The sequence below is a fragment of the Nuphar pumila genome, chromosome 13 (genome assembly GCF_984573655.1).
Source record: "Nuphar pumila chromosome 13, dmNupPumi1.hap1.1, whole genome shotgun sequence".
NCBI classification, from domain to species: domain Eukaryota; kingdom Viridiplantae; phylum Streptophyta; class Magnoliopsida; order Nymphaeales; family Nymphaeaceae; genus Nuphar; species Nuphar pumila.
In genome coordinates, this window is record NC_143261.1 from 102,865,426 (window position 1) to 102,879,063 (window position 13,638).

The window sequence follows — 13,638 nt, forward strand, 5'->3', positions numbered from 1 at the left end:
AATAGCAATGCTGTAGCTCACAATTTTTTAATGTAAAAATGATAAAAAATATGGTTTTATCGGGTATGGTTCGGGTTTGGTTCATGTAGTTTTTATCGGGTCTAAGTATGGTTTTTTCTCATAGTGAACCCGATTAGACCTAGGTCTGGACCCGATACCATACCTGAAAATCTGATCCAAGTCTGGTTCCACTTGATTCCAACCAAACCCAACCCGTTGACCCGTATTCATACCCCTCTTAAATCAAACGACACATGTTGTTTTGATCAACTCTGACCTTATAAAACATTGTTCATTTAATAAGAATCAACCCTTGGATTGGATCCTATTTTTTTTGATGAAAAAGTATGATTTTTTAAAATCACAACAAAAATTGTGTTTTGTCAACAGTTGATTTTTTTAGTCGTCTTCATACAAATTGGATATTTGACAGTTTAAGCGTCGATGTTGACTAAAGGAATGACGAGATCATGTCTATAGAGTCTGATTTGATCAAAACAACTTACATCAATGAAATCCCAAAGAGAGGTAGGGATGACACAGGGGACGAGTGAAGCCAATTTTGAACAGTTGGACCTTTTGCCCATTTTCCACGCTTCAAAAGAGGAGCCAGGATCAGGTACCATCACAAGGCACACTTGCAAAAGCAGATGGAGGGCAGCCAGTTGAAGAGTCACACTCAAAGTGTGCCATGTGATGCACCTAATCCTGGCTCTCAAAAGAGGCAAGATATAATTTCAATCATATATGGTCAGGTTAATACTCTTCCAAGTGACTTTATCCAAATGGAATGAGGAGGGTGAGGAAACAAACAAAGCAACAAAGACCGACCAGCTTTCCCTCTCAAGCTAAAAGAGCGTTATCTGTTAGGCAACTGCTTATTAATCAAGCAAGTTAAAACCATTATTCAATCGGCCGAATTTTTGATGCGTGTGCGTCATTTTCTAATCATATGGGTTCCCGACTTTTTAACCAACCGGTTTGCGTCTCCGTCTCCATGCAGATTCTTCTTAATTCATGGTGACAATCCTCAAGTTGGATAAAGTTGATAAGAGTTCATGAACGAAGAAAGGCACAAGATAAAATTTTGATTATTATAGTATAGTCAATAATAATAATAAAAAATCATTATTATATAACATGAGGCCAGTGATTGCGGGCTAAAACCTTCATTGGACGAAGCTCCACTCCAATGCTGTCTCACCACGTATGATGATAAATGACCTTTGCACGTATATGGTGTTTGCAACTTTGCATGCCTCACCTTAATATATATGCATCACTTTGCCTGATTTGATTGAATATATTGGTCACATGATTGGTAGGGACTTTGTGATCTAGACTTGGAGGCCATTTTTGTTGCGTATTCGATCCTTGTGCTGTAGTTTGTATGTTATTTAATTTGATCGATGAAAATTAAGGGTGATTCCCCAATCGTTTTTGAGTTTCCGATTTCTACTGAAAAAGTTCACTGATCCACTGACCGCTTGGTAGCCATCGATTTGGAGGATGGTACCACGCACTTGTAAAGTTCCTAGTTCCTACACATATAGCACCATCTCTCTTTTCGAGTTTCATGGAGTACCTTGGATCTACGAAGAGGAGGAGGAATCCCAACTCAAACATTGATGTGATGTTCTGGCTGAGCGGTCTGAGCCCCTAAATGTAGATGTAATAATAAATTTCATTAGTATCAAACTAAAAAAAAAAGTTTTGAACCTCTTTTTGGAGTCTCTTAAGGTCATCATCTTTTGGATTCAAGACCTTGCTTGTAAAAAACAAGGCTTTGCTCTTCCTTAATCATTAGACATTCAATCCAATTAAATTTGTACTTGTATTTGTATCCAATATTCAAATAAATGGCTACTAAATATCAACCTCCCTATATGAGGTATTCTGAAAACTGCATTTAAAAAAAAAAAAAAAGGAGAAAGAAAGAGAAGTTGAAACTAAAAGTGGAGATTCAAAATTGAATTCTGCGAATTTTAAATGGCCTAAAACACCTTTGCATGCTTTAGCACGTAATACTGCCCCAAATAAGTTTCAAACAATCGTGTTCCTTTTCAATGCTTTGGCACTTTATGATATCCCAAACATGCTTCCAATAATCTTGAATCTTTTCAATCAGATATCGATATCGGAAGTTATTTGTTTTTCTTGATTCTTGATTACTGGATTTGCCTACATTGGGTTCTCTTGCATGTGACTAATTTAAATCTTTGCTTGTTGGCTTTGTCGTAGTCAATTGGGATTTGCATGCACCGACATTTAGTTCGTCGCAAAAAGCAAAAGCTAAAAGTTGATTTTTTTTTTCTTGTTCTTTAGAAAGGCCGAAGTTGATGATATTCAGTAAAGACGAAGCAATTTGCGTTTCTTGGGGTTCAAGTTGGTTCCTCTAGTGGGTAGTCAAATTTCAAATTTCTAGGAGTGACGATAGATGGAAGAAGTGATCAGGTGAGAAAGAAGACAACGAGTGAGGAGGAACTCTAGACCTTGAAAGGTGGGCGGTTTTAGAAAGCTGCGCTATAAAGTTGGAGAGATCCATAAAGAATGGCTATTGACCGAGTCACCGATGAACCAAAGTGGTAGGCGTCGACGATTTAGCTGCCATGAACCAAGTCATGGATCGAAAGACTTGGGAATGTGCGTGTCACAAGTTAACTTGAGGATTGAGTGTGTTTGCGGGACTCGTTGAAGTGACCAAATCTGCTGCTCAAAAACCAAGCCCTTTTTTAAAGGCAAATAGTACCGACCCCCTCCTAACCTTGATGACTTCTGCCTTGAATACGCGCAGAAGGGAGACGCTATGTAGGTTCGACTAACTTGTTTCAATGCTCGGCTAACTTATTAAAACCAAGTGAGACTCGAGACTCGCCCAAGTATAAGGACCCCCCCCCCCCCCCTTCATCACGAAGAACCAGTCACAGTCGAGTCTGCCAGTAAGATAAAACTAGAGCCATTTTTGGATGGAGAGTCCTGAACTGAAAGGGATCCTCGGAACGGGTGCAAGGAGTCAAAAAGCTGAAGCGCCGTGCAAAAGCAAAAAAGCGACTAGTTACCTCGTGACGCCTGTCAGGCTCCCAAGCGTCGAACAAAAAACGTTTACGTTTGAAAATGAAAGTTGTGGCTCCCAAGCGTCTTAATGCACTCCAAGTCCAAATGCAAGGTGGGGATGGCGATGGCACGTAAGTCCAAAGCCAGATGAAGACGATGGAATGACCATCATCCTGTCAACGTCGTGGGGGCCTGGGCCTGCCCAAATCAAACGATGTTAGCTGAAAAACTCAGCTCTCCAATACTCTGAATGTGGAGGATGATTCGACAAAAGCATCCTACCCAGCACCAAAAAGAGGGACAAGGGTGAAGAGAGAGAGAGAGAGAGAGTGATGATGGATGGGTGTTTTTTTTTCTTCTCTTCTTTTTTTCGCCTTTGGCGTTTCCTTTATTATGTTAGGAACTCGAGATCAGCTTCTCCCACGTTTTTATATGTCAAAGTACCAGCATTCTCCGTCGGCCGGAATTTTGGGTGGACAGCAAATTAAGACGATTGCACTTGGGGGATGAGATGGAACCGATAGCCACGGGGGGCAATTTCGTTATTTTCTTCTAACAGAATGTGAAACGTCGGCTCCGTCGACCGAAAGAAAAATGCAAAAAAGAAGCACCACCAAATCAACACAGTCGTTTCGTTCCAGAACCTGCAAATTGAGTCACAACAGCCCATCAGCACCGCACTTAATTCTACAAAAACTTATTTTGACTGTTTCGTATTTCAAGAGCATTATAATCAAGAGTGACTCAAAAAGACTATCCGATAGCAAAAGTTATTCATCCATGTTCCCTTTACTTCTTTTCGCCACTATACAAAGAGTACGTCTCATTCAGGGTCAATCATCAATGGCGAAAAGGAAAAAAAAAAAAGATAATTATAGAACCTTCAGTAAACCCTAGAAAGAAAAAAAGAAAATGAAGCGATCCCTGTAAAACAATTGCCTTCAAACAAACAAACGAACTCTCGTTTCTCGCCTACTCACAACTCTGAAAAAAGGGCTTTTAGTCCTGAAAGCCAGTTTGCTTCCAAATGGCATTGCGAACCCTGCTGAGGTCTCTGCCCTTAAGGGTCCTACCCACGCCCTCGTGCACCGAGAAGGACGCCATCTGAAGCCTCGCCACCAATTCGTGGGGAGGGACCATGCTTTCCGCTTCATCGTCGGTTTCGTCGTTGTCGAACTCGAACCCGTCACCGTTCCTCCTGAATTCCTCCCTCGGTATCTTGGACCAGTCGGGAATGTTGACGGGAGCCGAAGAGAACAAGGTCTTGTCAGCGGAGGCAGAGGGCTTGGCCGGAATAATCCTGGACGACGCCGTCGCTCGCTTGGGGTTCCTGGAGAACTTGATCGGGCTCTTGTACACGCTCTCATGCTTGCTGTTGCCGTTCATTTCCGAAGACATCGCGTGCAGGTTCCACACGTCCTCTTCGTCGAACTCGCAAAGGGTCTCCGTGTTCATCGCAATTCCAATGTTCCTCGCAGAGAAGAGCCTTGCCGCCATTCCACCTCCTCTCTTTTACTCTGTTTTTTGTTTTTTCCTTCTCTATTGGTGAAGGAAGGACGTTGCTACTTCGAATCCTATTAGAGAAGTCTGATTTCTGGTGCTGCTGACATCCCCTCTACGACTCTTTAAATTTAGGCCCTCTGCTCTGATCTGATGCAGCTCCTTATATAGAGCAATTGTTGGTGGGGGCCTAAATCGGATAAGATGGACCACTTCCACTCTGTGAAAGTAATGTTTAGATCTAATTGACGAAAATACCCTTACCAATCATACACGAGTAACACGACCCACGCCAATCGCAGCAAAAAATACATGGCCGGCCTCCCTCTAAAGCCCAAAGGTAATTCATGATGACCATTCTGCCCTCGTTAGGGCACTCTTATCGGTACGGAAGAATTCTGTGTGATGGATAATGATTGTTAAGGATTTTATAGTCATTGAGAGACAATGAAGAAAGCAAGGGACAAGGTGGGTGGGTCATTTAATTTGGTTCATAGGAGAAATTAGACCGGCCATCCCTTCCATTCCCATTGGGTCTATCTTATTTGTTAAAGAAGCTAACTTCTACTAGTTAAATGATTTTTATCAGTTTGCAAATGTATTATTGAATATCGCCTTTGATATTGACAAATTAACGTCAATCCCCATACTGGTTTATTGTAGCGTAATCTCCCCTCCCCATTTTCCATCGATAAAAAGACGGAAAAAGGATGTCAATGTTTTCACTTCAGGGATTTCATTGTCATTCTAGGAAATCATGCCGAAAGCGCACGCGCCGCGCACCTGTGACAAAGTAAAAAGAACAAGGATTTATTGGAGGGTATTTTAATAATTTCATAACGATGCTTATCCATTGATTAAAAAAAAAAAAAAGGGGGGGGGTTTGCGGCTGAGGCCGTCATAAATCCCTGTTCACTTTGTCGTGTAGCGGTGATGGGGATGAAGAAAGGGAGGGTCTTTGGAAAGCAGATCAGGTCTTGCTGAACATGAGCGTTTTTTCTCGCGCTGACATCGTAGCCATCCGATTTGCATTTTAAAAAGCAAAACCACGTGGCATTCATCCAAAATGCAAACAGACGGCCACGATGTCGGCATGAGCAAAAACGCTCATGTTCAGCATGACCTGATCTGCTTCCGAGTCTTAGGTGTGTATGCCCACCACAGAGAGACCCCTCGTGCTCTTGTCCCCAATCACCTGCTTCCACGTCCCAAACCCTCCCCTATGTCAACTTGCAAAAATACGAATTTTCACCCCCCCCCCCCTAATTAATTAATATATCCCGACTCATAGTTTGTATGCTTTTCATGTACCTACCGAAAGCTGTGTGACAGCGACCACAGTAGCCTATGCTTATGTTATATATGGATTACCGCTTATTATATCACCTAAAATCTCTCAGTAAAGATTATTTACCTGCATGACTTTATTTGTCACGGGCACAACTCAAGTTAGGCAAACAATTTTTTGTGCTTGGCATGCTTCGAACTCTAATGATTTTGTTAGGTAACCGAACCAAACACCTAGACATGTTTTTTGAAACACTGTGTTAAACACACAACGAATACTTTCTTTTACTAAGACTCCTCTCTTAAGATCTTTTAAACCTTATCATCGATAGTCGATCGTCACTTAAGAGCATCATCGTCCCGTACCAACGAGCATCGTACCTCTATGCCACTACTAAATTTCAACGTTTAACACTGATTTTAGGAAGCTCAACACATCACTTAAGCATTGTTGATACACACAACCGTCCCAAATTCCATTTTTGATTAGCCTTGCATGTCATAGAGCTTATCATGATCCTATAAGCACGCCCCTCGCATAACCTCACCACCAAAAGGACAAGACCTTTCAACCAACAACCCAAAGACAAGTTGCTGATTGATGTCTTATCGATGAGCATCACTCAAACTCATTCGTCGATGTTATGAATACACTTGCATGACCCTATAAGTCTCGCATGGTTGAGACAACATCACCACGCCATAAGCACTGATGGGTCCCGTGTAGATGTATCTTGATTCAGGCTTGTAAGGTTGTGCATATTTTGCTCAAGTGTAGAAAGTGCGAAATATGAATGCAAAGAAAGGCCAAAATGACTACGATCTTCTTGCACCCGAGCCCTAGATCTTGGTGCCATCAAGAAATTGGGAAGATGATCCAACCTTACAAGAGTGACTTGAACAAAAGAAAGTGCAAAAGAGGTCGAGAAGGGGTTTCATCTAGCCGATTGCTTAAACCTCACATGAGCCTCAATTTTGGACACATAGGTCCTTATACATCCCTAAATCTACTCATAAAATTTCAGCAAAAGCGCACGAGTAAAAAGGGTAGCTCTAGTGTAAATTGATAATTTTGCCCGGATTGTCACAAGGTCATGCACCAAGAACCTCCCCAAGGGGAGTTTATGTGCAATTGATAATGCACAAGCCTAAGGACCAATTACACGGTCCCAGACCTGTGTTTTATCAAGAATGCACATAGCAAACCTTGATGAAGAATCGAGCAAAAGTGGCCGTGCATGGCACACAGTTATGTACTTGCGCAAGAAGTGGATTCAATGGGGTGTGCGACAATGCGGTCCAACTACATCAACTAGTCTCTGATTTATCGATCAAGAAGACAAAATTCATCATCAAGAGCATGCCACTCACGCCCATGATCATCCCAAGCTCTAAAGAAACCGAGGATGATAGTGAAAAACATGTTCGATTGATGAATTCAATGAAATTGATTTAACACATAAAAGAGAGCCAAGGTACTCACCAATTTTTTGGCCAAGCACTGCGATTTTGACAATCTTTTCACGGTGAAAATACATTAAAATAGATGAATAGAGAATCATTGTATTGGCTACACCCTCACGAGCTCCACACGCGGGTTGAGCTCACCAATGACGCATACACTTGCTGGTTGTGCGATGAAACACTTGGTCTTAACCAAATGTTCTCTCCAAACTTGCGAGATCCTTAAGATCGGCAAAATGGCCCAAGGATCTTGAACACACCAAGAATCTCAACACTTGAATTCACACTCAAGCAAAAAGAAAAAAATCCGCAAAACTCATAAGTTGTATTTCTTAGAAAATTCTTCACAAATGACAAAAGCTTCTTAGCCTCTTCACATCTTGGCCTATAAAGGCCTACCAAGGTGGTTACAAAAACTGTGGGCACTTAGTGGTTTGGGTAACCCACAAGTGGTATGGAATTGACTAACTTCTTAGCAAGAAAAAAAATGACTTGATGAAGTGGAGTGTGCGCATGGCCCCCACACTATGCATGGAGCGCACATGCTCGTGGGGCACATGGCACCTTGCGATCATGCACGATGCCCATGTGCACGACACTGACTCATGATGTGCATGTGCATTACGCCTATGCTGTGTGCGGGTGTGTTGCACCTATGCGGTACGCGCGATGCACTGCACCCATGCGGCACGCATGATGCACTGCGCTCATGCGTTATGCATGCACGGTGCATCAACACCTTCCACATGTACATGTCCTTCACTCACGTCCCTTAGAGGAATTTCATTGCACACAAACACCCTCATGCACTCTTAGTGCCATCCGTGCGATATATGGGAGGCCTATGCCAAGCCGGTGTCAAGACAAGCAAACCGACTCAACAGGAGGTCCCTTATATAGGTGTTGTAGGAGTTGATCCCCCGTTGGTAGGAGGAACCCAAATAACGCTTGGAGAACCATAAATTTTTCAACATTTGAATTTTTTGAATCCAATTTCGCAAACACATTCCCCATAGTCCACTTATACGGTATATTTTTTATCTTGACCCACTACAACAAAGCAGTAGATTAGCGACGACCACATTCCGTCGCTCATCCGTCGCTAATCCGTCGCTAACCATGTTAGCGACGGATTAGCGACAACGCGGCGACAGTATGCTTACGTCGCGAATATTTCGACGCTAACTGGCGACGAAATAATTCCGTCGCCAAGTCCGTCGCTAATTGCGACAGAATAACGAGCGCTATATTCCGTCGCCAATCCGCCGATACTAAACGGCGACCACGTCGTGGCGACGGATTTAATTCCGTCGCTAAGCCGTCGCTAGATTAATATGAATAGCGACGGAATCATCCGTCGCTAATCCATCGCAAAAACGAAAAAAAATAAAAAAAAATTTATTTAAAAATTAATTACCGAGAACTGTACAATTTATATTTCCTGTACAATTTATATTTCCTGTAAATAAAAAACAAACCACACAAAAAAATTCATATAACAAGTATCTACAATAATTAATCGTTCCACCTTAAAACTAAGAAGTTTAATTATTTACAATTCAACAATTACAATTAGGAAAAATAAAAAAAATAGAACTTCTTCAACACAGTCCTCTAATCATCGCCAAGATTTTGTGCGTCTTCTTGTTCATTGTCTTTATCTGTCCCTTCAGCTCCACTACCCTGATTATCGCTAGCAGCCTACACAAGAAAAGAACAGTCAGTATTGATAAACAAAATATAATGAAATAAATTACACACTATATGTGATTCTATCATGTGCTCATGTGTGATCTAAGGCAATAAAAAAACTCTATATGTGATTCTATCATGCTCATATGTGTGCTAAGGCAGTCAAAAAATTGAATATGTAATTATAGCATGTTCATATGTGTTCTAAGGCATCTAAAAAAACTCTATATGTGATTCTACCATGCTCAGATGTGCTTTAAGGCAGGCAAAAAACTATATATGTGATTCGATCATGCTCGTATGTGTGCTAAGGCAGTAAAAAAATTGAATATGTGAATACAACATGCTCATATGTGCTCTAAGGCAGGCAAAACCAAAAATTTTATATGTGATTCTATCATAAATGATATATAACATGTTCATATGTGTTCTAAGGCAGTTAAAAAACTCTATATGTTATTATAGCATGTTCATATGTGTGCTAAGGCAGTCAAAAAACAGAATATGTGATTATAATATGCTCATATGTGTTCTTAGGCAGTAAAAAAACTGAATATGTGATTATAGCATGCTTATGTGTTCTAATGCAATCAAAAAAACTTTATATGTGATTCTATCATGCTCATATGTGCTCTAAGACAGACAAAAAGTTAAATATATATATATATATATATATATATATATATATATATATATATATATATATATATATATATATATATATATATGTGATTCTATCATGCTCATATGTGTGCTAAGGCAGTAAAAAAATTGAATATGTGATTATAGCATGTTTATATGTGTTCTAAGGCATCTAGAAAAACTCTATATGTGATTCTACCATGCTCAGATGTGCTTTAAGACAGTCAAAAAAACTATATATGTGATTATACCTGAGAGGGACCTGGAATCGAAGATCCCCTATCCTGAACAGCGGCCTTGATCTCATTTCGGAGAAAGGGGGCGACGGTGTATTGGAAGTAGTTATTCAGTGATTCATTAATGATCTCGCGTACATCATCACCGGAAAGAATAGTCGGCTGCTTGGAGCTTATGTCGGCGCAAGAAGTTGGTGAGCCGTAACTGGAAGAACCAATAACTGGTGAAGTGTTCATATTACTCCCAAACCCGAACACGCGACCTTTTTTGGGTTCACCTGCTGCAGTCACCCATGCTGTAGGATCAAATGATGGATGCTGAGTAGCGTCTTCGCCATATTGCTCTACCATTTGTTGCTCATATGCCTCCTACAAAATAATGTTTAAAGTATTCATTAATAATTAATGATAACATTATGATGACTTGCATATATATTGCAATGATTATTAATAGAATTAATACATACCGTTGTCGTTCTCGCCTTCTCTGATACGAAGACTCCCGTGGTCTTCCGTTTATGTGTTTCTACAAACACATCCTTATATGGTACACTGCCTCCTTTTTCTGCTTCCTGCGAAGTTAAATGACAAAAGATTTAGTACACAATTTTGCAACAATACTTATAAAATTAATATTATATATTGATGAGTTACCATTTTCTTTAGGTGGCTCCCAAATGTCTTAGATCCACCTGTGTGTAGATGGGCTTCGGGCATCTTCGATCGATTTTGTGAAGCCTTCGCAGAGCGATTTTTAAATGCATCTCCCGCCCACATATCGCACATTTCATCCCAGTAATCTCTCCTGATAGTAATAGGACCATGGCCTTTCCACAGTAATGGATCATCTACTACGCCAGATGCTTTTTTTGCTGCAGTCTTCATAGTGTGCAGCATGTCTGCAAATCGATTGGCAGCCACCTTCTGCCACACCTTCCTTGCATCATTTTCTTCCACCGTAGTTGCAAAGCGATTCGAAGCCTACAAATATTTTCAGAAAGTTAGTAGACATTGCTTAAATAAATTAAATATGAAACACATTAACTATGAGGAACAACTGTATACCATGAATGAGGACCACAATCTGTCTCCTTTGGGTACTCTTTCCATTGAGCAACTGGTCCTGGTAGATGTTGAAGAAGTGAATTCCTAATCTCCCGTACTACTTCTTGTGGCTCAAACCTCGTGCTGCACATGAATTGTTACACAGTAAATATCAATATAAAATATTTAAAAGATATGCAATAATTGAAAACAAAATACTTACGGTCGATTATCGATATACACTATTCGAATGAGTCTTCTTGTGCCAGCCTGAGAAGACCCTGTTTCCTGTGTTGGCTGTTGACTTGTGCGATCAACTGGTGTAGGTGGGTCGTGTACAGGCGCAACATCATCTGTAAAAAAATACACACCAAGTTCTCAGAATGTGCATTTGAACTAATCAAGCATTTAATTAGTTATATGATATACCTATCACAGGAGCCCGTGAAGATGAAGGTTGAGCCTGGCTACTACTGAATGAGCGACCACTATAACCTCCACGAACCATATTCTAACAAATAACATATGTCATACAATACATTCAAATAATTCACATCAAGTATTACAATGCATTCAAGTCATTCACATCAAGCATTGCAATGCATTCAAATAATTCAAATCATTGACATCAAGTATTGCACTAATTCAAATCATTCGTTAATTGCATAAATTATAATACATTCAGATAATTGAAATCATCCACATCAACTATTACAATGCATTCGAATCATTCGTATCAAGTATTACAATACATTGAAATAAAATTTTTAATCATTCACACCAAGTATTGCAATACAACTCACATCAAGTATTACAATGCATTTAAATAGAGGTTTGTAGTATAAGATTTTGCTCACTAGCTTGAGAATTCTTCCTCGTCACTAGTTTGACTTTCTTCTTCTTCTTCTTCTTCTTCTTCATTGTTTGCCCATCCACTTGGTACATCATTTGGATCACATTCCTCTATGAATGTTTCATCAGTCAATGGAGATATGACATGCATATCATGCGCAACATCGTGACCATAAGCGAAGTCACAGACATCATCTGATTGATAGTAATCACTGTCTTCAGCTAACTCATCTTCTTGTAACTGATCATACTCGGGGTATAGTTTGGATTTCACCTTGCAAACTGCCCACCATTCATTTCTATCTGACTTTTTTATACTCGGATATGAAGTATAATAAACTTGTTGAGCTTGCGAGGCTAATATGAATGGTTCATATGTTCCAAACCTGGATTTATGATTCACCTCCACAATGCCTGAAGCTTTGTCGAGTCTTGTTGCAGTTGCATCAAACCAATGACACTTGAATACCGTAACCCTGTTATTCATGCCTAAGTAAGTCAACTCCATTATTTCCTCTATAACACCGTAGTAATCATGTTCATTTTCACCGTAGCTGCTACCCTTGACACACACGCCACTATTTATTGTTGATTTGTTTATACCGTAGTCTTTTGTATGGAATCGATAACCATTTACGATATACCCGTTGTAGCATTGCACAACTTTGGTCGGACCATTTTCTAAATCACATATTCCTTGATCTTTAACATCACCATGGCGAACCTACGCACAGACATAAACAATTATTGTGATCACGATCAATTAAGTAACTTAGTGTTGTTTATAAGTACAAAATTTATGTTAGCTTCTTTACCAACTGTTTCAACCACTCCACAAACTTAGTTTCACGTTCTTTTTGTACTTCTGCATTAGTGAGATGTGAAACTTTGCTTTGCAACTCCAGATCAAATCGTCTGCAAACCACAAATACTTATATTACCGAGCCATGTATCCACATATAGAACATAAAAGGATTTATAATTGAGTTGCATATACATATACTTACTCGATGTATGGGTCGATCGCTGAACAATTAAAAAGGATATAGATGTGTGCTGCATCTTGCTCTCGATCTGTCAATAGCCTTGATCGGCAACTACCAAATGCATGCCCAAGTCGTTGAAATATCGACAGCTTGTCAGCTACAGTTACTTGTTCTCCATCATCGTTACGGGGCGGGCATGTGTAACGTGTTGAAATATGAGGTTCGAAGTACATAGATGAGAAATTTGAAATCTCTTCTAAAGTGTACGCCTCACAAATAGAGCCTTCTACTCTTGCTTTATTACGAACCTTTTTTTTTAGGTCGAACATGCATCTGACAAGAATATACATTTCAAATTTTAAATATCTGTCATTAAAGAGACAAATATAAAAAGACATATACCTTTCAAATGGGTACATCCATCGATATTGCACAGGGCCACCAACCCTTAGTTCATATGGCAAATGTATGATCAAATGTTCCATAACATCGAAAAATGCTGGCGTAAATATCTTTTCTAACAGAAAAAACCTGCCCAAATCAAATACAAAAAAATCCTTAATCAAATTAACTAAAAAGTATTAATTAAAAAAATGTGATTTAAATCCCTGATTATAGAAAATAAAAATAAAAACTCTAAATAAATAAAAAAAACCTAATCAAATTAACTATAAAAGCCTTAATTAAAAAATTTTGATTTAAAGTCCTAACCAAATTAACTAAAAATCCTTAATTAAAAAAATTATGATTCAAATCCCTAATCATAGAAAATAAAAATAAAAGCTCTAATCAAATCCAAGAAAACCCTAATCAAATTAACTATAAAATGCCCTAATTTTTAAATTTTGATTCAAAGCCCTAATAAAACAAAATCAAATAAA

The 13,638-nt window shown here is 39.5% G+C and overlaps 2 protein-coding genes and 1 long non-coding RNA gene across 3 annotated transcripts in view; all 3 read right to left on the bottom strand.

The window, feature by feature from the left end:
* Positions 1-3,489: 3,489 nt before the first annotated feature.
* Positions 3,490-13,638, bottom strand: part of LOC149819548 (zinc finger, C3HC4 type family protein) — a 138,298-nt gene continuing 128,149 nt past the window's right edge. The window contains exon 3 of the mRNA XM_089985695.1: positions 3,490-3,698. Coding sequence (XP_089841821.1) covers positions 3,597-3,698 — 102 coding nt within the window. The 3' untranslated portion in view covers positions 3,490-3,596. The remainder of the gene's footprint in view (positions 3,699-13,638) is intronic.
* On the bottom strand, positions 3,755-4,656 carry LOC149819549 (protein S40-4-like). The gene has a single exon (XM_089985698.1). The coding sequence runs from the start codon at positions 4,549-4,551 to the stop codon at positions 4,054-4,056; it is 498 nt and encodes a 165-aa protein (XP_089841824.1). The 5' UTR covers positions 4,552-4,656; the 3' UTR covers positions 3,755-4,053.
* Positions 8,761-11,274, bottom strand: LOC149819550 (uncharacterized). The gene is made up of 2 exons (XR_016427457.1): positions 11,143-11,274; positions 8,761-9,006 (listed from the first exon to the last, which is right to left on the bottom strand). It is a non-coding gene; the product is annotated as an uncharacterized LOC149819550 (long non-coding RNA).

Coding starts and splice junctions, on each gene's coding strand:
- LOC149819549 (XM_089985698.1), bottom strand. CDS start 4,551: ATGGCGGCAAGGCTCTTCTCTGCGAGGAACATTGGAATTGCGATGAAC.